General features: G+C 35.9%; 1 protein-coding gene across 3 annotated transcripts in view; it reads left to right on the top strand.

The window, feature by feature from the left end:
- The window catches only part of PRMT7 (protein arginine methyltransferase 7), a 67,461-nt gene that overhangs the window by 18,287 nt on the left and 24,136 nt on the right, over positions 1 to 25,038 (top strand). For all 3 annotated transcript variants that reach the window (XM_023495069.2, XM_031950215.1, XM_003758441.4), the window contains exons 4-8: positions 7,555 to 7,704; positions 9,840 to 9,948; positions 16,147 to 16,259; positions 18,180 to 18,421; positions 20,291 to 20,471. In XM_023495069.2, coding sequence (XP_023350837.1) covers positions 7,555 to 7,704; positions 9,840 to 9,948; positions 16,147 to 16,259; positions 18,180 to 18,421; positions 20,291 to 20,471 — 795 coding nt within the window. The remainder of the gene's footprint in view (positions 1 to 7,554; positions 7,705 to 9,839; positions 9,949 to 16,146; positions 16,260 to 18,179; positions 18,422 to 20,290; positions 20,472 to 25,038) is intronic.

The following is a 25,038-nucleotide window of genomic DNA, read 5'->3' as shown; positions in this document are numbered from 1 at the left end:
GGTCCCACAGGTTGCTGCTTTGGATCAGAGGGGAACTGGAAGTTGATGCAGAGGCTCACCTAGCACATACCACCTTGTTTTCCTTCATTGCACATTCATCTTAAGTGATTAGTATTAACCAGTGTTGTGGACTGTGATAGCATTCAATAATGATAATAATAACAAAAGCTAGGGTTTATATAGTTCTTTAAGGTTTGCAAAGGTCTGAACATAGATTATTTCAAATTATCCTCATAGCAGCTCTGGGAAGTAGCTGCTATTATTGTCATTCCTATTTTACTCCTCTTTCTATTCTTCCTTCTCTTATTACTAGCCAATGCTTATATAGCACATTAAACTTTGCAAAGCATTCTATATATGTTATCTCATTTAACTCATTACTCTGTAAGGTAAGCTATATGATCCTCATTTTGCAGGTGAGAAGTTGAGGCAAATTGAAATTAAGCGATTTGCCCAGGAAGGGTCTGAGACCAGTTTTTAGCCAAGGTCTTCCTGACTCTGGCAGGTCTAGATGCTTTGTTTACTGTATCACTAGCTGCTTGGGGTCCTACAGGCAGTTTTTATCATAATAATGATGATGATAATAATAAAATAAGGATATTCTTTAAAATACATATGTATTATATATGTTATATATATATATATATATATATATATATATATATATATATATAACTATATATTAAAAATATAAAAAATAAAATAAAATACCCATAGCCTTTCCTGTAGTATTATTAGAGGTGGACATTACCTCATATGTTATCAAGACAATTCATAATACTTATTGATATCTAAGATCTCTCAGAATCCTTGACATTGGTATATATGGACATTTGCCCTTAATTTAATATTTACAGAATTCTTTTAATTCCCTTCTCACTGGCTTTCTCATTTTCTGTTCTTCTTTCTTCTTGTTTTCACCATTATTCTAATGGTTATGGATAACTCTGGGAAAGAGATGAACCATCTTAACTCAGGATTATCTTCTGAATTGTGTGAGGAATTGGATTCTGGACAATAAGTAGTAAGGGAACCTTTTCTCCAGTTCAGGGACCCCCACCCTCAGCCTCTCTATTTTCAGATTTCTCATGTCCTTTAAAACTTTTTTTTTGATCCCCCAAAATTGGTTTTATTTTTTGGCATGTCTCTTTCCATGTACAAGCAATAGTAAATAATATCTAATGGATGACTTTTTATACAACTTTTAGGAAATATCTTTAATCTTCAAATGAAGGTTTTTACTAAAAACTTCTTTTTCTTAAAACATTCACAGCAGTGCTAAGTTACTAATAGATTAACTCATATTATAGGCAATTTCATTTTTGTGTTAGATTTTCTTTTGGTGTCCCAGTTCTGGGGAGCATTTGACAGGTGGTTCTTAACTTTCTGGGTGTGTGTGTTGGATACTTTATGTAGCATTCTGGTAATAAAGTCTATAGTGGAACTCTTCTCAGAATTATGTTTGTACATGTTTAAGATAAAATATAGAGGATTGCAAAGGAAACCAGTTATATTGAAATCAAAATGTTTTAAGAAGCAAGCTCATAGGTTAAGCCCAGATTAGGAACCCCAAATTTTGAAGTACTATCATACTGATTTTATGATGAAGTTGTCCTTGTATGCATTGTGTTTGTGATTATACCATAAATGAGCCTTATAAAACCAAATATACATGAGGCTACTATGTATACTCAAGTTTCTTGATTTTTATAGCTATTCCTTGTCATTATGTGAGTTCTTGTTACTTGTTAACCTAGAGGCCCTCTGCTCTGTTATTCAGTGAAACTTGCCATCATAATTTATACAAATCCTGTTTTCACAGCAATTTGGAGAGATTATATTGATTTCTTAGAGTTGTGTTGGTTTTCCTGTACTAGAAACTATAGTTTGTTTCTTTGGAAACTTGAGCACTGGAAATAATTGTGTCATGTTTTTCTTGTAAAAGTCATTCTTGGGCTCTTGACATCATTTGAACAAATGGGGCGATACTAGGATTTCTGGCTAATCCATCCATACTTGAAGCCACTGGGACTGTGTAAATGCACTGACTTCAGCACTTTCTCAGTGCTTGTTTTTTTTTTTAACGGTAACCTGGTTTTTACACCACTAGTCGTATCTTTTTGGTATTTGTAAAAGATATCTTATTTTTATGTCTTTAATCAAATATTTTTCTTGTTAGTATAGTCTTTTTTCAACATTGTAATTATTTTTCTTGATATTTGAATACTTTTACCTAATTGGGAAACAAATGATTTGAAAGGCATTCATGAACCTCTCAATAATCTAAATCTATGACTTTTTATTTCTAAAAGTTTGAATAAAATAACAAGGAATTTTCATTTTTTAGATTAAATTACTACAGATAATAAATACAGATTTGCTGTTATAGAGAAATGTCTTTTTTGTGCAGCAGACATTCATGAAATGATTTTGTTTCCTGAGATGGAAAGACATGTAAACTGTTAATAAATAACAGTATTCTAATATCCCACCAAAACATTAAAGCAGCAGAATTTTATCAGTTAGACTGTGAGTATATGAAGAAGTAGGCACATGCATAATTGACATCTCTTTTTGAATATTGTTACAAAAAACTAATGGCAGTAATCTCTACATCTGTATATAATGCTTTAAGACTTATCAATTCTCTATATATTTTTAAAATGAGGCCTTTATCAGAACCTTTGACTGTAAAAATGTTTTCCCAGTTTATTCTTCTAATCTTGTCTGCATTAGTTTTGTTTGTACAAAAACTTTTCAATTTTGATATAATCAAAATTTTCTATTTTGTGATCAATAATGATCTCTAGTTCTTCTTTGGTCATGCTTTAAGACTTATCAAGTGCTATAAATGACTCATTTGGTCCTCACAGCACCTTGTAAAGTTTATCCTCGCCATTTTACTGTTAGGGAAACAGGCAGAGATGGAGGGCATCCTGCTTGTCAGACGTAGGTCCAGACTTAGGTTCTCTTGCCTTCAAGTTTAGTGCAGCTCATGTGGGTTTGACTAGAGGGAGCTGGCCAGGTGGTCTCTCATTTGTCATCATTTCATAGCTTTATGTCCTTGTGTAATCTCTTGATCCTCAAGGGGTCTCTTTTTTTTTTTCCCCATGGCCTATTTTTTAATTTTAATATTTATTGAAGACATTTTCTCAACACTTTCTTATATCTAGACAATCAACAAAACATGAAATCATGTCCTTATTCAGAGTATCCACTGATTCCTAAGGTGTAAATGCTCATACTAAAAATTTAACAATCAGCTCTCAAAGGCTTCTAAGTACAAGCTGCCTTCAGCACCTTCTTTGACCATATTTGATTTTGACAATGGTATATAATTATATACTTTCTTCTTTTTTGTCTATTTTTCTTTCAAATTTTCTTAGTTTTTTTTTTTATTAAAGCTTTTTATTTACAAAGCATATGCATGGGTAATTTTTACAACATTGACCCTTGCATAACCTTTTGCTGCAAATTTTCTCCTTCTTCCTCCCACCCCCTCCCCCATATGGCTAACATATATGTTAAATATGTTGAAATACATGTTAGATCCAATATGTGTATACATATTTATACAGTTATCTGGTTGTGCCAGAAAAATCAGATCAAGAAGGAAGAAAAAGAAAAACAGAGAAAAAAAAATGTAAGCAAATAACAATAGAGAGAATGAAAATGCTGTGTTGTGTTCCATCCTCTGTTCTCAAGGGGTCTCTTTTAAAAAAAAATTAAATTTTATTCTTTCAGTTAGCAAAAATTTATTCTTGTTCCACTTTTTCCTCCCACAATTAAGAATGCAAGGGAAAAAAAAATACTGCTACATACTTGTAGTCAAGCAAAAAAAGTTTCCATATTAACTCTGTCTGAAAGAAAAAATGTGTGTATGTGTATATATGTGGGCATGTGTGCCTGTTTCATTATACATTTTGGTTTTTTTACTTCTTTATCAGGAGATGGATAGTATGTTTTATAATCAGCTTTTTGGAATCCTGGTTGGTTATTATATTGAACAAAGTTCCTTTCAAAGATGTTTATCTTTACAGTATTGTCACTGTTTAAATTGTTTTGTTGCTTCCATTCACATAATTTTGCCTCAGTTTATGCAAGTTTCTCCAAGTTTTTCTGAAAACCCATCATTTCTTTATAGCACAGTAGTGTTCTGTTGCGTATATCTTATTTATATATTTGATTTTTTCATCCATTCCCCAGTTGTTGGGCTTCCCTTCTCAGATTCCCATACTTTGCTACTTCAAAAAGACCTACAAACATTTTTTTTATATCTTTAGGGTTTGTTTTGTTGAGGACTAATCCCTCCTTTAATCTCTTACCTTCCTCTGTTTCCCTGTTCCACTTTCTCTTTTTGTTCCCTCTTATTTCCTGTTGAGAGAAATGTATTTTTGTACTTAAATCTGTGTGGGTATGTGTATGTATGTGTGGCAGGCATGTGTACACATATTCCGTCCTTTGGTTCAGATGACGTGAGGTTTAGGTGTCAGCCATTCACCTCATCCCCTCCTCTATGGATATCTCCTTATTGCACCCTGATTATGTGAGACGATTTTCCCTAATCTTTTTTCCCTTTCCCTCACTTGTATATTCCTCTTTTTCTGCCTTTTCACTCTTCTTTAAAAATCATTAAGTCATAACAAGACCACTTTAATGGCTTCAGTTTAATTAGAATCCCTCTATGTCCCCAGATGATGATAGAGTTCAGAGGGGACAAATCTATTCTCTCTCCATATTAGAAAGTACATATCATTACTTATCTGGGCTTTATTTTGTATATTTCTCTTAAGTCCTGTGTTTCAACTCAGAGTTTTTATGCAGCTCTGATCTTTTCATTAGGAATGCTTGAAAATCCTCTTATTTTGTTAAAGATCCATTCTTTCCCCTGTAGGATTATGCATAGTTTTGTAGGTAAGTTATTCTTGGATATGAGCCTATATTTTTGTCTTCTGGCATATCATATTCCCAAACTCTATTCTTTGATAGTAGTGACTGCTATTTTATGTATGATTCTGACTGTGGCTCCTTAATACTTGAATTTTTTTTTTTCTGATTACTCACAGAATATTTTATTTGACCTGGAAGCTCTGGATTTTAACTAGATATAATGTTCCTGGGAGTTTTCATTTTGGGATTTCTTTTTAGAATTCTTTCTATTTTCTACTTTGCCTCCTAGTTCTAAGAGATAGAGACCGTATTCTTTTTTTTTTTTTTTTTTTTTTTTGGTGAGGCAATCAGGTTTTAACTTGTGCAGGGTCATATAGCCAGGAAGTGTTAAGTATCTGAGGCTGTATTTGAAGTCAAATATTGTTTCTAGCACTGGTGTTCTATTAGCCACCCCTTGAAGTAACTTAATTCTCTTTTATTTTTCATCTTTTTGACTTTATTAAAAAATTTTTTTTTATTGGCGTTATTGACTTATATTTGGCTCATTCTGGTCTTCAGGTTCATTTATAATTTTAATTGTTGCTGGGCAAGGTTTTAGATCATTTGTTCTAAGCTGTTAATATCCTTTCCAATTAATTTTTTTTCCAGAGCTCTTATTTATTTTCTAATTTTTTCTTCTAGTGCTCTCAAATATGTTTTAACTTTTTAAAAACTCTTGTTTCATCTCTTCTAGTAATTTTATTTGAATTTCTGCCAAAACTGTGTTTCTTTGAGGCTTTGCTTGTAAATGTTTTGGAGTCATTCTTTTCTGGATTGGTGTCAGCATTCCTGTCAAAATAATTTTATATGGTAGGATTCTTTTTTTTTTTTTTTTAATTGCTTATTTTTCCATTTTACTTTTTGATTTGAGCTTTATGTTAGGGCTGGGCTTGGTCCCATTTTTGGAGGGAAGGTCTGGACTTGTTTTATTGCTGTTTTTTGGGGGTATTGAGTATTGTGTTATTCCAGAATCTCAGGGACAGCTTAGGCTAGAGACTTGCAAGCTTTCAATAGTACTTCTAGTAGTCTGCCCATCTTGGTCTGATCTCTGCAGGTTTCTGATCTGTATTTGGGTCTGAGCTACAGAAGATGCTGCTGGATTCAGCTACTGTCAGTCACTTAGGAAGCTCTGCAGAAGCATCCCAGAGCAGGGAGAAACTGTGCCCCAGGCAGCAGGAAGTTCCAATCTCACAAGAGCGAGACCTTGTATGGTGCAGGAAGAAGAAACCAAGTGGCACCTTTTCAGGATATTAGGAAAAAGAGCATCTGCCAACAGGTGCACTCACTGGCATATCCAGGCACACACTTTACTATTTGACAGAGGCAGAGCATGAAATGTTCTGACTAGTTGTTTTTGAGGTTAGTGTAGAGTTCAGTAGAAGGAGGGAAGGGAAAAGCATTTTCATAAATTATTAGGGATGGGTCTTAGCAAGAAATCTCAGGCATGCACATTTAAGTATTAGTTAATCCTTTAATTATGTGTTTCTAAAAACAGCACTTTGTAAACCGTAGTATTTTGGTATAATAACTAGACCTCATTCGATTCATTGCTCATGGTGACCACTTAATGCCTTGAATGAATGATTGTTGAACCAATGTCAACATGCTTTGAAGGAGACTTCATAGCAGTACAAAGTTGGAATTAGTTCTCATTAAGTGAACAGGGGGAAAAAAAAACCCAAACTATAGAAAGAAATAATTTTTTTGCATGTCCAGAACTTCTTAAGGATTTTCTGCAGAGTAGAGCCTGGGCCAGTTTGTCATTTTGTGGATCAAACCCTCTTTACCACTTTCTAGAATACAGGAGGCCATAGTGATGGGCTCAGAAGGAACTGATCCCCTTGCTGTCTTATGGCTTAGTCATGGCACCACAAGTTTGCTGCTGAGGGTTTTGAGAGGTTGGACTGAATGGCCACTGAGGTCCTGTCCTCTGTGACTGTGAGATTCTGGGATACTAGTCAAGGAATAGCTCTAGCCCTCAGAGCCTGCCTTCTTAGTTAGGGGCTGTGGACTTTGGGGAGTGTAGAGGACTGAGAGCCTTGCTATCTTTGACTGAGGGAGATGAAAGAAGACCTGTAGTCTTCCAGGCTTTGGCCTGAAGCCTGTGGGGGTTGGGGTCAGGTCTTGATGCTGTGGTGCTCTAGTTATCTGGTAGAGCTAGGAAATTGGCTCAGCTGTTTTTCTCCATCATCACCCCCCAGTTCTTTGTTAAAAGCATGTTTGCATTTTAATAAGGAGTTTTTAAAGATGCAATTCAGTACAATGGAGGATATCAGAGAATCTCAAAATCTTCTGAAATTGAGGATGGTGGGGAGCTCTGGATAAGGTGTAGGATCTTTTGGAACTTGGAGTTTACCTTTTAATTTCTTCAAAGCACTTATTCCTTTCTTTACCCTGATTTGGACCTCAGGAATATTTGCTTGCTGACTCCCATCATGGCCACTGTTAGGCTGAAATATGTAAGACTGGATTATAATAATTTGAAGAGAGTGTTACTTGAAATAAAGAATTTCTTTCTTTCTTTTCTTCTTTCTTTCTTTCTTTCTTTCTTTCTTTCTTTCTTTCTTTCTTTCTTTCTTTCTTTCTTTCTTTCTTTCTTTCTTTCTTTCTTTCTTTCTTTCATAGAATGTAAAGTATTATCAGGGCATTCGAGCTGCTGTGAAGAGGGTGAAAGAAAGAGGACAGCCGGCAATAGTTCTGGATATAGGAACGGGCACAGGACTTCTGTCAATGATGGCAGTTAGCGCTGGTGCTGACTTCTGCTATGCTGTGGAGGTGAGTATGCTCCTCTTTGGGAGATGGGAAGGATGACCATTGTTAGGAAAGACCTGGGTGAGTCATTTTTCCCAGGTCATGCTGAGGAAGTAGTAAAGGTCATTGCACTGCAGCATGCTTGCTGTTCCTTACCCCAAACTTTCTAATTCTCAACTCTGGCTCTGAAGTGCTCTCCTTCCTTATCCTTGCTTGCTGGCTTTCTTTAGCTTTAAAATCCTCCCTTCTGCAAGAACCCATGACAAATCCCCCTTAATGGTAGAATTTTTCCTCTAAGAATGTTCCTAGTTTATCCTATCTGTAGTTTTATTTATCCAAAATTGCTTGCATGTTGTCTTTCTGTAGGATTATAAACTCTTTGAGATTGGGTCTTCCCTTCTGCCTTTCTTTGTATTCCTAGTGCCCAGCACAGGACCTACTCCTGTGGTGCTTAATAAATGCTTCCTGACTTGACAACAATTAAGATAATCAGCATTTTTGAATAGCACATATGTACTTAGAGTTTTGAAAAAATTACTGAACAAGACCAGCACTCTCTAACTTAAAATTTAATATCTCCCAATTTTTTTTAGTGATTTAAAAAAAAATTGCTGATTAAACACATTTGGTTTTGGAAAAAAAATTCATTTTCAACTTTTTGCTTTGTCATATTTGACACCTTTTTTTTTTTTTTAGTTTTATATAGCATTTTATTTTTTTTTATAAACTGCATTCCCACAGACCATGAGATCCTTTATAGTGTGATCTGTTTGGTTTTTGCTTTTCTTTGTCTCTTCAGTTCTTACCATAGTGCCTGGCACACAGCAAGTGCTTAATAAATGTTTATTTATCGATTAATCACAGATTATATTATTTGTTCCTTTTAAGTGTCATGTGATATGAAAAGATTTGGGAGTTAGGAATTAGCAAAGACCTGAGTTCAAATCCTGCCTCTCACTTGTATGTTCCTAGTCAAGTTACTTTACTTGTCTGAGTTCAGCATCTTCCTCAGTAAATTAGAGATAATTATATCTGGATAACATACTGCACAGGGGCACTGAAGGGAGCCAAGGAGATGTTGGATTGGACATTTTATAGTTTTTATCTAGAACTATTTACCTGCCAGTTACAGTTACTATTACAGCTATCTGTGGGACAGGGAAGCCATCCATTTGATTTGTTTTATAGGTGAAAAAATACTGGTCACATTTAAAAATTAATTCTAGCTTCACTTTCACAATGTATTACAATTTACAAAGTACTTTGTACCGATGTTTCATTTCTCACTCCCACCCTTACCCTCCAGCATTATTTCTGAGTTACATATAATTACTCATTTGGAAAGGCCTTTCCTGCCAAATATAGGTAGGTACTCAGAGAGTCCTTAACTACAGTGAATGAGCAAGCCTTAATTCAACTACATGACTTAGCTTTTCTGGTACATCATTTCCCTTGTTGCATTCTTGATATCTGGTCATAGTGACACAACCAACATCCATAATTAAATAGAGAATTTTAATGTAATCAAAGCTTTTATTCTCAGGTAGACTTTGAGTGGTTGGGACATTTTTCTCATTTGCAGCATTCAATAATTTTAAGAATTATCCTGTAAAGATTAACACATTTTTCTCTTTGAAGCTGGAGTTTACTTAGCTTGTTAGTGTTAGCTTACTATTATTTTTATTACACTTACAAATGATAAATCTGATAGAGTAACACCTTTTATTCTTTTTTTTCTTTGAAGAGCATTGAGCTTCTCACAGTGCTTAGTCTTAGTTTTTTTTTTTTTTTTTTTTTTTTTTTTTTTTTTTTTTTTTTTTTTTTTTGTTTTTTTTTTTTTTTTTTTTTTTTTTTTTTTTTTTTTTTTTTTTTTACAGCTCTGGGTATGAATTTCTACAAAAGAAATTAAATTTCATATTTTAAATGAGGGAGTTGGATTCTTATTTTGTTAAGATACGTCTGAAATAAATTTTTTTCTTGTATAATAAAAAAATGGAAACATGAGTACTAATGCATCAGAAGAACAAATTCTATGACATCCTTGTCCTCAACTCTCAAAATTCAAGCCCAGGGATCATTATCAGGAGGTAGTTTCAATTGTGGCAACAGTATAATAGTAATCTCTCATTTCCACCTTTGATTTTGACTCCTTATTTCAGGTTTTCAAACCTATGGCTGATGCTGCTGTGAAGATTGTGGAGAAAAATGGCTTCAGTGATAAGATTAAAATCATTAATAAACATTCTACTGAAGTCACTGTGGGGCCAGGTAATGGTCATGGATTCCTTTCTCAAATGTCTTCCTGACTTATTTCTGTGTGAGGGAGATATGATGTCAAAACTTAAGAAGTCATTATAAGAGATAATTTAGAAGTTATCTACTAACCTAACCACATTGTGAATCCCTGACAAGTGGTCATTCCAGCCTTTGCATGAAGACTTTTCATTCCATTATTAAACCCTTAATTGATAGGAAATTTTGCTCTATGTCTTATCTTATTTCCCTATAACTTCCCCCTTTGCTCTTAGTTCTCTCCTTTAGGATCAAAAGACACAAGTATAAATCCTGGTCTCTCACATGATATTCCTTTCTCTAAGGCAATGCACATGTGAAATTGAAAGGAAGAGTAGATTTTGGGGAGTGGTAATTATCAGAATTAGCCACATTTTTCATTACCTAGAATTGAATAAAATAATACTAGTGTAATACCAAGGGAAAGAGAGAGTAGAGATCACTGGTGGAGGTTAGAGATCATGTCAGCAGGTAGAAAGGTTATTCTTGATATGGAAAAGGCTCACTCCTATATATGAGGCAGGAAGGAAAGCATAATTTATGATTCAAACTCATATTGCTTATTCATTTTAATCACTCTTTAAGATAACTGATGAGTTATAATTCATGACTGGAAAGAGGCTGCAAGATGTATGCTTGTAAACACTTTACAAAGTAGCTCATTATTGGTCAGGCCTCAAGGGCTCAAGGTCTAAAATAATATTTTCACATACCTTTTTGCTTCCCAGTTTTAGGCAGAAATATGCCCAGCAAATGATTAGAATAGAACAGTGCATTTCCATAATCTTGGTAGCCTTGCCAGATACAAATAAGAACAGATAGCTCATTGTAGAGTTTGACATCATGAGTTTTCCAGAGTGGCTTCCAAATCTAGATGTTTAAAATCAACTTTTAAAAATACTACTCTGAGCTTGTGGTTTTTTTAAAGTTATCACTTCAGAACCTCTGGTCTGTGGAGGAGACAGTAGGACAAAATGTTTATATTAGAAGATAATACAATGAATTCTGTTAAGACCACACAGGTAAGCACAAAGTATAAATATATTGTATTAGGAAATAGAATCAACAAGATTTAGCAACTGCTTAAATATGAGAGATGAGGGAAAGGAAAGAATAATAGATGACTCTGACAATATAAAGCTGGGAGCTTGAAAGGGTGATGGTATTCTCAACAAATGGAATTTTGGAGAGGAGGTTTGGATTTGGTAGGTGGGGGGGAGGAATAAGTTCCATTTTTAAACATATTGAGTTGGAGATAGCTTAGAGTAGAGAAATCATATTCAGATAGAAATGGGGGCCATTAAACCATTCATAAAGCATCCCCACAGGCTCCTATTGACTTAGAAAACTACATATTAATATTATCTCCTATCATATTTTAATTTATTTTGTAAACTACTTCCTAATTACATTTTAATATAGTTTGGACTGCATTTGGCGAAAGAATGACATGTCCTCCTGTGTGTATATATGTGTTTATGTTTTATTTCTTATTTATACAAATCTATATCTTGAAATGAGCTGCATAAAATGATGACAAGCCCACAGGTGTTGGTGGGATAACCAAGAGAGTGGATATGGCAAGAGAAAAAAAAGTCCAACTCAGAGCTTTGGGTTTAGAAATGAATGGTGATCTAGGAGAGGAAAATGAGGTCAGATAGCTGGAGGGAAAACCTGGCAAGAGTCATGTCACATCAGCTCATGGAGGAAAGAATATAAAGATGTGAGGGGATGGGTCAATCTTGTGAAAGGTTATAGAGAGAATAAGAAAGGTGATGATTGAGCATAGGCCATTAATTAAATTTAGTAATTAATTACTGATAACTTCAGAGAGAGCAATTTAAGTCATTGAAGTTCAGAATCCAGATTTCAAGAGGCTGAGAGGAAATGGAAGCAATGAGTGGAGATTTTTTCCTAGGAGTTTGGTAGTGAAAGGTTTGGAAAGTGAAAGGTAGTGAAAGGATGATAGGGAAAAGGACAGTAATTTGAGCATGTCAAGGCAAGATTTTTAAATGAGCAGCGAAATCCTAGGAATGCTTGTCAGTGACAGGAGCCAGGAGACAGGGAGAGATTGGAGAAGTGTGAGAAGCAGTGTGATAGGGCTGAAATGTTGGTAGCTGTTGTCTGGTAGCTTCCTGGGAAGTTAGAAGTGTTTGTCACACCATTTTTAGGGTAGTATCTCAGTTGTAATGTTGAAAGTGATAAGGCTAGTTAGCAAATATTCATTTAAAAAAAATACTAGTAGCAGAGAATAGGAAAATGGAGATTTATTTCCCATCATGGGGTTTTTTGTTGTCATAGAAATTGTTGATATTTAGACAGTTAATCAGTACTTTAAATCCATCATGTTGACCACAATTGAATTTGTAATAGGAGTTCTTACACTCTACCTCCCACCCTCAGCACATCTGACTATCTCCATAGCAAAAATGATAGCTACTCTAATCCAATAAACATTTACTAAGCACCTACTATATGCCAGGCATTCTTGCTAAGTGCTGGGGATGCAACTAATAAAATACAGTCCTTTCTCAAGGAGCTTATAATCTGATAGGAGACAACAAAAGAGGCAGGAAAGTGTGTTGGGGAGGAATGGAACACTAAGGGATACTCAGCCTGGCCTCTTATTCTGTGGAGTGGATGCCAGGCAGGGTAATGGGTGCGCCCTTTCTGCTTCTAAAGAAAGTCACCGGGTGCTCCTTCCACTAGTCAGAGAGGAGAGGAGGCTGAGAGATGAATTAGCAGCAGGAGGATGAGATTAGCAGGATTGAGTTGAACCTGAGGGAGTCTGCATATTTCTTGAGTAGAAGCCTGGCAGGATAGATGGTGTTGAGGAGTGACATTCGTGGAAGAGTGCAAGAGAGACCAGGGCAGAGTGAGGGGGCCATTATGGTCTGGCCAGGAGAAGACTCATGTCAAGGGCTCTGTCGCTTAATTGTGTATGGTGATATTGATGCAGTGTAGTTTGTTGGAGTGACTTTGGGCCCTGGATTCCTAGCCCAGTTTTGTCACTCTCTTCCCAGTCTCATCTTGTCACTTGCCCTCTTGCCCTCTCTTGGGCTCTGCTTCTTCATGAGAGGGTGGGATCTTTTGTTCTCCAATACCCCTTCCATTTGTGAGGTAATTTGGTCTTCTTTCTCCATTTCCTCGGGACTTCCCCTTTTGATCCCTGCCCATTCCTTCTTTCTTTATATGTCTTGCAGCTTTTTCTTCCTTTCCAAGCTCACTGCCATTAACCCAGTTCAGACTTTGATTATCTTTTTAAAAAATTTTTTTATTATAGCTTCTTATTGACAGAACATATGCATGGATAATTTTTGCAACGTTGTCACTCACTTCTGTTCCATCTTTTCCCTTCCCTTCCTCCACCCCATTCTTTAGATGGCAGGCAGTCTTATACATGTCAAAGTATATCTTAAATACAATATATTTGTACACATCTGTACAAAGAAAAATCAGATTCAGAAAGGTAAAAATTACCTGGAAAGAAAATGCAAGTAGTCCACATTCATTTCCCAGTGTTCTTTCTCTGGGTGTAGCTGATTCTGTCCATCTTGATCAATTGGAACTGAATTGGATCTTCTCTTTTTTGAAGATATATATCCTCATATAGTATTGTTGTTGGAGTGTATAGTGATCTCCTTGTTCTGCTCATTTCACTTAGTATCAGTTCATGTAAGTCTCTCCAGGCCTTTCTGAAACCATCTTGTTGGTTGTTTCTTACAGAATAATAATATTCCATAACATTCATATACCACAATTTACCCAACCAGTTTCCAATTGATGGGCATCCATTCGGTTTCCATTTTCTTGCCACTACAAAAAGGGCTGCAACAAGCATTTTTGCACACATAGGCCCCTTTCCTTCCTTTAGGATCTCTTTGGGATATAAGCCCAGTAGTAACACTGCTGGATCAAAGGGTATGCACAGTTTAATAACTTTTTGAGCATAATTCCAGATTGCTCTCCAGAATGGTTGGATCTGTTCACAACTCCACCAACAGGTGTCCCAGTTTTCCCACATGCTCTTCAACATTCGTCATTATCTTTTCCTGTCATCTTAGCCAAAGACTTTGATTATCTTGTGCATGATTTGTTGTAAGAGCCTACTGACTGGGGGTCTTGCTTACAGTTTTCATGCACCTTGGCCCATTCTGTGTATTACATTTATTAAACTCCCTTTATTCAAGCATTTATAAACTTCTATTACATGGCAAATATCAAGTTAATCTTCCTGTAACATTCTTCTTTTCATATCTCTGCCCCAGGATAATAATTGATGCCTCAAGATCATAGGATAAAGTTTGTGTTGTTTTTCTTATTCTTGTACATCCTTCTGACACATTGCCCTCCTCTACCATTTAAAAATCCTATCGGTCCCAAAATCCTGATTCTTCCTGCTTTCTCTATGAAGCCTCCTGAGCATGCCTTAGCCTAAAGTGATCTCTCCATCTTCTGAGTACTTATTGTTTGTACTATTTATTGTTTGTATTGGTAGTACAATGTATTGCTTATATGCTTGTTTATTTAAATGAGCAATATGATTGTATGTGGTTTTTCCCCATAACATTAGAAGCTCCTTGTAGTTAAGGACAATGCCCCGTGGGAATGTTCCATGGCACCTCATAGAGTATTCATCAGGACCTGTTTTTCTCATAGCTTTGATTGTGTGAAATGAATAATAAACACAGCCAGGTTTTCGTGCTTGTTTGCACCTAGAATGTACAAAAGCCACAGAAGGAACAAGCTATCAATAGCAAAGATTCCTAAAGACACTGGCCTTCAGTGCCTCTTCATGCACTTCATTCTTCTCTGATAGTCACCTTTCCCTGCATTTCATCATTTCTTTGTTGTATCAAAGATTGGGAATGGTGGTTGGCCTGTAAACTTGTAGGGATTTTCCTGGGCTACAAGCTCCATCAGTTCTCTAATATGGCAGCCAAGAAGGCTCAGGGGCCTTACGCAGGCTTACTTTCAGGAAAAAAAAGAAGAGGGTAGTCATGGGATTCTTTGCCCTGGTGTATTGTTTTTGGTTGGGGGGCCCTCATTTTTGCAAGAGAACCTAGCTTGAGCCTCCAGACCAGATCATCTAGGATGGTTAAGAGCCCTAGGTTCATTCATCAGGAAGACCTGTTGAAGGGATTGACATATTTATCTTGGAGAAGAGAGATTTGGGGGAGGAACCATTAGCACACCATTTTACAGTGGTTTGTTCAGGTTCACTCAGGTAGCAAGTATCTTAAGATTTGAATTCATGTTTTCCTGGCTCTCACTTCTTGAGTCATCTCCTTTTGCATGCCTTGGGGAGAATTCTAATTCAGTTATGTGAATTATGGAGTAGCTCCTGAAATGGAAATATTGTGATCCTTATCTTTGGACCAGAAGTCAGGAGAACCTAGGTCTGAATCCAGCCTCAGACATAATCTCTCTGAGTCTTGGTTTCTTCATCTATAAAATAGGCATAATAGTTCCTGTATTATTATAGGGGGTGAGATAACATATGAAAAGTATTTTTGCAGTTCGTTAAGCTCCATATAAAAATTACTTTTGATGGTGATGAATCTATGATCTCCTTGGTGTAGCTACTTGCTCCTCTGGTGCATGTTGAAGCTACTTTATGCCCTCTATGAAACTACTTTCAGTGAGCCATCCATCCAGTTTTATGTCATTATCTGGGTTTTTCATCATTTTTTTTTCCTACGTGGATATTTAAAGTAATGTCTTTTGACTAGTTACGAATTTCCCTAAGGAGGCTAAAGAGAAATTTTGTATTAAAACTGAAACTTTGCAAACAACTAAATTTTTAATATGTTTATCTATGTCTGACTTCAGAAAACTTCTTAATAGGGAAAGAGATTTTAATTTCTTTGTATTTCTTGGATTTGTGGCACAAATGCATATAAGACTAATGTAGGAAAAAATACTTTAAGAAAAGTTAAACCTTTGTTGGAATACAAGGAGAAGCATCTCTTTTTGCAGTACTTGTGTTTTATAGTTTGATGGGCATTAGGAATATATCAAAATTATATAAACAACCCTTCTTTAGCTCTGACTTTCCTTTTGCTCAGTGACTTCTTAGATGGGATAGGATCTAATGAGCTCTTGGGAATGAGAATTTACAGTCCTGTGATCAATACATAACCTGTTTCTTATGTTTTCTCTTGTGATTTCTAGATGGTGACATGCAGTGCTATGCAAACATCCTGGTCACTGAACTGTTCGATACAGAGCTAATAGGGGAAGGTGCCTTGCCCTCTTATGAGCATGCCCATAAGAATCTTGTAGAGGTAGGAAGAACTTTGAAGTTTGCAATTTAAAGGTCATCTGTACAGATGAAAACATTGACTCATGGTTTTTAGTGTGATCATGCAAGATTAAACCCATTTTCATTTAAAATAATGCTTTTCAGCCAATCTCATGGATTGATTATATTTGGGAAATCCAAGTCCTTTCTGTCTTGCTGTCATAGAAATTAGAATAAGGTATAGCCAAGTGGTGGACTCTAGGGAATTCTCATGTCCCCTTTGATTGATATTTCACTTCTCCTTTCTTGGGAGTCAGAAAGACTTTGTGTAGAAGATGGTACTTGTGTAGAAGGTGCATCTTAAAGATGTGAGAGATTCTTTGAAATGGAGTCGAGGAGATAATTCATTCTAGCCATGGAGGATAATCCTTGAAAAGGCATGGAAATGGACTGCTGCAAGGGGTGGACACAGAAATATACACTTTGATACAACTATGGGAGGGAATGAGGGAGAAGAGTCATCTAGAGTGAGACTCTGAGTTTAGGTTGGAACCAAATTGCTAAGGACTTTAAAAATTTACATTTAATCTTAGGGTAATAGGGAACCAGTGAAGTTTATTAAGTTAGTGAGTGACATGTTCAGGCCTGTTCTTTAAGAAAATAACTCTGGCTCTGTGGAGGATGAATTGGAGAGGGGACTTGTGGTTGAAGGCTAACTCTAGGGGCTATTGCCATAGCCCAAGTCAGAACTGATGAAGACGAAGAATAAGGTTGGGACTTAGTGAAGCTACAAGAGATGCTATGGAAAAGAGAAATGGAGCAATCTAGTAACTGATTGAGATGAGCTGAGGAAAGGTGAGTTTAGAGTAATACTTTTTTATAGACCTGGGAAATAGGAGGAATGATGGTATCTTCAATAGAAACAGGAAAAACGGTAGAGGGAGAAGAGATTGAGTTCAATTTTTAAGACATGTTGAATTTGAGAGTGAGGATATCCAGTTCAACATATCCATAAGTCACTTAATGATGGCACCCTAGACCTTGGAGTTGTTTACATAGAGATGATCATTAACATTGAGAGAGAAAGTAGAGAGGGGATGAGATGTGCCAGGTCTGAGCTGTGAGAGGGGGCATGGATGATGAGGCAGCAAAGGAGACTGAGAGGAGCCATGAGAACCAGGGAGGAGTGATCATCTCAGTCACATTGGAGGGGTAGGAGTGGTCACGTGATTTGGCCAGGGAGTCATTTGTGACTGGAGAAAGAACCTCTTAGACAAGTGATTGATGGAGGAGGAGAGGAAATGGGACAGAGGTAGAGAACCCAGGCGGTTTTGACCAGACGGTGATGTCAGAGAGGTCAGTGGGAGATTAGTCCTCATGAGTTAGACCTGATGTGTTTGAAGGCGTTTGGCAAGGAAGGTGGAAATAGGGAGAGACTGAAGGACTCAGAAGGAGGGAATGACTTGAGTTTCCACCTGCCAGGGAAGATGGGAGAGGACCTGAGAATGGAGGGAAGGGAGTGGGAGGATGACAGCTGGGCTTTTGATATGAAGAGAAGTGGCAGTGGTCCCAGTTTTCTCAGTGAAGTCTCACAAAGTTCCCCTTGAAGAGGTAAGTGAATGTGTGAGGGGAGAGGGCTGTAAAGCCTGAAAAGCCTTTGGGTGTTTTCCCTTCAGCATAATAATCCGCCTTGGCTGCTCACGTTGGCCTTGGGCAGGAGGTGTGTGGGAGTGTGGCCCCCAGCGCAGCCTGTCCAGAGAGTGTCTGAGCAAACAGAGTAGAGGGGAAAGCTCCCTGTCAAAGTCAGCCCGGAGGCCTCTCCAGGACCTGGGAGCAGCTTCTTTAGGTCGGGTGTTAGGGCGTTAGTAGTCACCACACAGCTCTAGTATGAGCAACAACTAGCTTTTCCTTGCGGGGTAAGAAGCGCAGGAGTGACTGAACGGACCTACTTATGAGCCCTTAGGAGAACTGCGAGGCGGTGCCCCACAAGGCCACAGTGTATGCCCAGCTGGTGGAATCCCGGAGGATGTGGTCCTGGAACAAGCTGTTTCCACTTCTGGTCCAGACTGAGACGGCGCAGAAACTGATTGTGGCCCCTGCCGAGATGGAAAGCTGCCCAGGGGCTCCATCCGTCTATGACATTCAACTGAACCAGATGCCGCTGAGCGACTTTACGGTCCTGAGCGATGTCCTGACGATGTTTAGGTGAGGAGGAGGAAAAACCAAACTCATCCTTTTGTTGCACATCCCAAGACCCATAGTAGAGCTGAAGGGCTTGAAAGGGAAAGCAGCCTGCTACTTTTGGGGTGAAGAGGTGCTCATTAATAATTACTAGAGTCTAATGTAATTATTGGTAGGCATAAATTTTAAAAATGTTTTATGGATTTTTTTTTAACCATTGCTATTTCTTTCTTGCTGATAGAACCATCTCGTAATTAATAGTCAACAGACAACTGAATGTTTTGGTCATGTTGAAAATGTATATCTCATTCTATACCTTTTTTTTTTTTTTTTTTTTTTTTAATAGCCTTTAATTTACAGGATATATACATGGGTAACTTTACAGCATTAACAATTGCCAAACCTCTTGTTCCAATTTTTCACCTCTTACCCCCCCACCCCCTCCCCTAAATGGCAGGATGACCAGTAGATGTTAAATATATTAAAATATAACTTAGATACACAATAAGTATACATGACCAAAACATTATTTTGCTGTACAAAAAGAATCAGACTCTGAATTATTGTACAATTAGCTTGTGAAGGAAATCAAAGATGCAGGTGTGCATAAATATAGGGACTGGGAATTCAATGTAATGGTTTTTAGTCATCTCCCAGAGTTCTTTTTCTGGGTATAGCTAGTTCAGTTCATTACTGCTCCATTAGAAATGATTTGTATACCTTTTGTTTACCCCACTTTACTGAGAGATAAAATATGTTTCACTCCCAAGTTATTTGAAGTTACTCCTGATAACTTTATTAATAAGAGTTCTGAAGTCTTCAGTGTTGTGTTTTATATTATTGTGTCCTTGCAAAAATTGTTTTCCCAATTTTATATTCATTCATATAAGTCTTCACAAGTTTCTCTGAATTCTTCATATTCATCATTTTTTATGGTGCAATAATAGTCCTCTACATTTATATACCACACTTTTTTTAGCTGTTCCCCAGCTGATAGCCATCCATTTTGCTTCCTATTATTCATTATTACTGTATTATAGACTTTTCTTCTTATCTTTGACTTCATGAGGTGTGTACTCTAATAGATCTGTGATCTCATTAATTTGGAACTTTGTTTCAGTGAAATAATTGCTTCCTTGCCATGTCCACTCATTCTTTTTATCTCTTGTCCATATTCTCTTCATATGAAGGGGGTGGGAGAGGTGCATTCATTGTGCTGGATTCTTCCATGGTTGCTAATAGCCAGGGGGCCAGTGGGGCACCCTGGCTGTCTATCTGCTGTCTCTCACACAGAGGTAAAATTGTAAAAAGTTTGTGATGTAAGTTCAAACAGACAATGATCATAAATAACTTTATAAGTAATGTTGATTACAGGTATTAGATGGTATTTTAATAATTGTTGAATTCTTGTTTTTTGAGCTATTATTACAGTTTTAATGACTTTAAAAAATATAATACAAGTCACTTTCCAGAATGGCTATATCAATTTACAATTCCATCAATAGTGTATTTATCTTCCTATAGCCCTTCAAACGTTTTATCATTTTTCTCTTTCATCATCTTTGCCAATTTGTTGGGTGAGACAAAACCTCAGCTTTATTTTGCTTCTTGTAATTAGTAATTTGGAACATTCTTTCATATAGATGTAGATAGTTTGCATTTGTCTTTTCGAATACTTCCTGTTCTATCATTTGACCACTTATCCATTGGGGAAAGGACTCTTGTTTTTTATGGGGGAATGTGGGTGTGTAATACATACACATATATATTGAGTTATCATTATCTTTAGTTTTTAGATTGTTTAGATTTCCCCCATATCATATCATATTTTTTTAAAATGTGAAGACTCATGATATTAACAAATTCTTAAGTTTCTTGAATATTTTCTTATAGTGTGGACTTTAGCAAGCAAGTGAATAGCTCACCAACACATCACACGATGCAGTTTGAGCCTCGAGAGTCTGGCAGAGCACAGGTGGTCCTCTCATGGTGGGATATTGATATGGATCCTGATGGGAAAATAAAGTGCAGTATGGCACCTTACTGGGTGCACTCTGACCCTAAAAATATCCAGGTAAGAGATATGCTTGAAATCTTTTTCAGTGTAAAACAAGAAAAAAAAAACATAGTAATGTATTGAATTTTGAAAACACAGTGTTGGAGAAAACCATAGCAACTGTCTTGGCCAATTCTCTTATTTTATATGGGGAAATAGAAAGTTGGAGTGATAGAGACTTGTCCATGGTCCCACTTCAAGTAAGTGATAAGAGCAAAGAAGGAAAACATCCATTTATTAAGCATCTCTTATGTTCCAGGCCCTGTGCTTAGTGTCCTACATTAATATTTGTTATATTAATGTATCATGGTTTGTTTAGTCATTTCCCAATTAATATACATCTGTTTGTTTCTAGTTCTGTACTACCACAAAAATGTTGTATACATATTTTGTTTTTTGTGAAGCCTTTCTTTCTTTTAATGACCTCCTGAGAGTGAGAGCTATTTTTGTTTTTAATTTTTTTTAACCTTTCTTTGTGTCCCAGCTCTTAAAGTGCCTAGCACTTTGTAGGTGCTTAAAAAAAAGTTTGTTGACTTGACCTCTTTGGGTTTTAAATTTAGGTAGGATATTTAGGACAAGAGGTATGGGCATTTTAGTCTGTTTCTTTGGCTACTTTCAAATTGTTTTTCAGAATGACTTGTACTTATTCAAAGCTGCACTAACAATACATTTAAGATGCTTGTATTTCCACAGCATCTTCAAAATTGACAATTACTATCATTTGTCAGCTTTGCCAATTTTCTGGTAATGAGGTGAAACTTCAGGCCTTGGTTTTCTTTTGTGTAAAATGAGGGGGTTGGAATAGATGATTCCAAAGTCTTTCCAGTTTTAATATTGTTGAGCTTTTGTTAAATGGTAGTTTCATGTATTTCAGCACTGTATTTGTAGGTATACTGGTATCTTTGCTTCTAACATTGTTTTTTCCCAAGTGAGGAAGTTTATTGAACAAATATTTGTTTTTGGTGTCTAATGTCAGTCAAAATTTTAGACCAAATTTATATGTTTTGTTCATCCTATATTGCATAAATTTAGAGCATGCTTTACAAGACAGTAATTGCTTGGTATACATTATATATAGCCACACCCACACCCACACACACAGAGTCACTCCCATATCCCAAGAATATAAATGTCTTCTGACACTTTGTAGTAAAAGTGAAGGATGCTAAAAATCTTGTCCTAGAAAAAATTTTGCTTCCTTTTACCTCAGGAATCAATTTTGTGTCATGATTTTATTGAATAATGGACATTCCCAGGAATTCATCTGCCTCCTTTTTTTTTTTTTTTTCAAGTTTTGACTATGAAGAAGGAGGGAGAGTAGAATACTGACAATTTCCCTTAACTCTCATTGATTTTTTTTTGAACAATCAATTTTCTTTATACTAGTCTGTTGAAATAATTACTAGTTATAGGTATATATGGAAAGACTGCACAGATGATCTCTCATTTTTTTCTAGACACAAAGGCATTTAACTTGAGAATGTGATAATATAATCAACAATATTATTTATATTATACAATGTTATTATATTACATGTGCATATATATTGAATATGTAATATGATATAATATAATGTAATAAATATGACTATATATATTATTATATACATATACTTGCAATAATAATGTAATATACAATATTCTAAGCCATGGTTTAAAATTTAGGTCTTCATGACTCCAAGTTCAGTGCTCTATCTACTGTTCTACATAGATGGTTCTTTCATTATATTTTTTATTGAATCAGTTATTTCAAAAACACATAGCTATCTCTGTCTGTCCACATGTGTCAATGACACCATGATGTGCCTTGTGAAAGCAGTATATCTGCTTACTTTTTAATGGATGGATTTTCACTGATAATGCCAAAAATAACAATAAGACCAGTGAACTTTGAACTTTTTAATTCATCTCATGTAATGGGATATTTAGTGTATCCTGTTCTCATTGTTCCTTAGTATTTGTACATTTTCATATTTTTTTAGCTCATGAAATAAAATTTGAAAAGAAAGGGGAATTTCCTTCATGATAATGGATTGTAGAATATGTAGTAGTTAGACTGAAGTAGAATAATGTTGAATTGTTGCAGGCATCGCCATGTGCTTGAGAAGAAATAAGTACCAAAGAACCATCTTTAGCTTTAAAATATTGTGGTTTAGATTGTCAGCTACAGAAGGAAATGTACTGATGGACTCACAGTCATGGCAACCAGATGAGGAAACATCATCTCTGCCTTGGGTATTGTGATTGTAGCATTCACATCATTGAACTCACTAGAAATGGCTAGGTGACCCAGTCAATCACTCTGGGCTTGGGAGTTAGGAAGACCTGAGCTCAAGTACAGCCTCAGATACTTACTGTGTGACCTTGGGCAAATCAACCTCTGTTTGCTCAGTTTTTTCAACTGTAAATTGAAGATATCAAGATCATCTACCTTTCAGCTTAGTTTTTATTTTATTTTATTTAAATTTTTAAAATACTTTTTTCTTTTTAAAATACATGCAAAGATAAGTTTTCAGTGTTCACCCTTGCAAAAACTTTGTGTTCAAATTTTTCTCCCTCTCTTCTCCCTACCTCCTCCCCTAGAAAGCAAATACTCCACTGTAGGTTAAACATGTCCAATTCTTCTAAACATATCAGATCAAAAAAAAGAGAGAGAGAAAAAAAAAGACAATAAAAAAAGGTGAAAATATTATGTTGTGATTCACATCCAGTCCCCATAGTCCTCTTTCTGGATGCAGATGGCATAGGTCTATTGGTTAGCAGAGTTTTGAAGATAATCTAAACCCATTAGCATAATGCCCAACACAATGCTGCTTAATAAAGACATGTTTCCTTCCTTCCACTGTCTGAAATTCACCATCAGATGAGTCAGTTGGTGTATTTCTTATTAGTTCTAAAATCTAAAAACTATTTTTACAACTAAAATACAAATTCTACAAATCTGAAAAAACAAAAATTAAAAAAATTAGAAGAGTAGAAACTAAATGCAAACTTTTATTCTAAAAATATATTCACAAAGCTTTATAAATGTTTGATGAGTTGTAGTGACACTCCAAAGGAAAAGAATATGGGCAAAGAATTGACCCAATAGAAATAAATGTTTAATTTATAACATAAGTATAGTGTTTAAACATATGTGTCATTTGACATCTGGACCTTATGAGTAGAACTACTTGCTTTATTTCTTTTGTTATTTGAAAAGTCTTTAGAATCCTAAGGAATGTCAGTAAAGTGATAAAGTCAAGACATGAATTATGTAATACTGAAGCCTTTTTGAATTTCAAGTGATTAAAATTTTTTTTTTTTTGGCATTACTTGGTATGTCTGGTCCTTTTAGTGTTAAAAACACTTGGAGATTTCTTAGGGTTGTGAGGGCCAGTGTTGCTGGGCAAGTGAAAAGAACAAATGAATAAGTGACCATCCACCCTTTGCTTGAAGATCTCCAAAGAAGCATATGGAGTCTGCCATCTTCTGGGGTATAGCCCTTGGCACTGCTGAATAGCTCTGATGCTTGGGACATTTTTCCTTAGGTTAAGCTTAACAGTTCCTCTCTGCAACTTATGCCCTCTGTGGTTGTGCAAAGCAAATTCCATTCCTCTTCAGCAAGACAGCCCTTCTGATACTTAAAGGCAACTGTCACATCCCTTTTAAGTTATTTCCAGGCTAAGCATTTCTGTTCCTTCAGCAGATCCTTCCCCTCCTCTGGATACTCTAACTTAATAATATCACTACCAAAAGGTTCTTGCAGCTGAACCTAATACGCTAGATGTCTGATACGGATGAGTGCAGTGAACCTGTAACCTTACTCTTTCTACATATAGTGCCTCTCTTAATGAAGGCTAAATTCACAGTCACCTTTTTGGTTGCTGTATCTTACTATTGACTTTTCTTGAGTTTATGATCCATTAATGTGCTTTAATCCATTTCAGAAAAACTGCTGTCTAGCCACTCATCCTTTATCTGAAATCAAGAAAGTTGGACTAAAATTTGACACTTTACATTTATCTTTGTTAAATTTCTTCATATTAGATCTGGTCACTCAATTCCTTTTTTTTTAAAAAAATTTACTTTGTTTTAAAAAAATTAAAATTTTTGTAACTAGTAATTTTATTTTTTCCAATGACACGTAAAAATAGTTTTAAATGTTTACTTTTTAAAATAAGATTTTGAGTTCCAATTTTTTCCCCTTTTTTTTCTTCTCTCCTCCCTCTCTCCCTAGCAGATAGTCCAGTATAGGTCATACATATGCCGTGATGTTAAACATATTTCCACATTAGTTGTAAAAGAAGAAATAGAACAAAAGGGAAAAGAACAAGGGAAAAAAAAGTGAAAATAGCATCTCCATTTAGATATCATCAGTTCTTCCTCTAACTGTGAATATCATTTTCCAATAGGAGTCTCTTAAAATTATCTTGGATCATTGAATTGCTGAGAAGAGCTAAGTCTGTCATTGGTGATTATCTACACATTGTTGCTATTACTGTATACAGTGTTTTTCCTGGTTCTGCTTATTTTACTTAGCTCTAGTTTATACAAGTCTTTCCAGATTTTTCTGAAATCTGCCAGCTCATCATTTCTTCTTCTT

This window comes from Sarcophilus harrisii, chromosome 2 (assembly GCF_902635505.1).
Source record: "Sarcophilus harrisii chromosome 2, mSarHar1.11, whole genome shotgun sequence".
Taxonomy (NCBI): Eukaryota; Metazoa; Chordata; class Mammalia; order Dasyuromorphia; family Dasyuridae; genus Sarcophilus; species Sarcophilus harrisii.
This window is presented reverse-complemented; position numbering and strand designations above follow the sequence as displayed.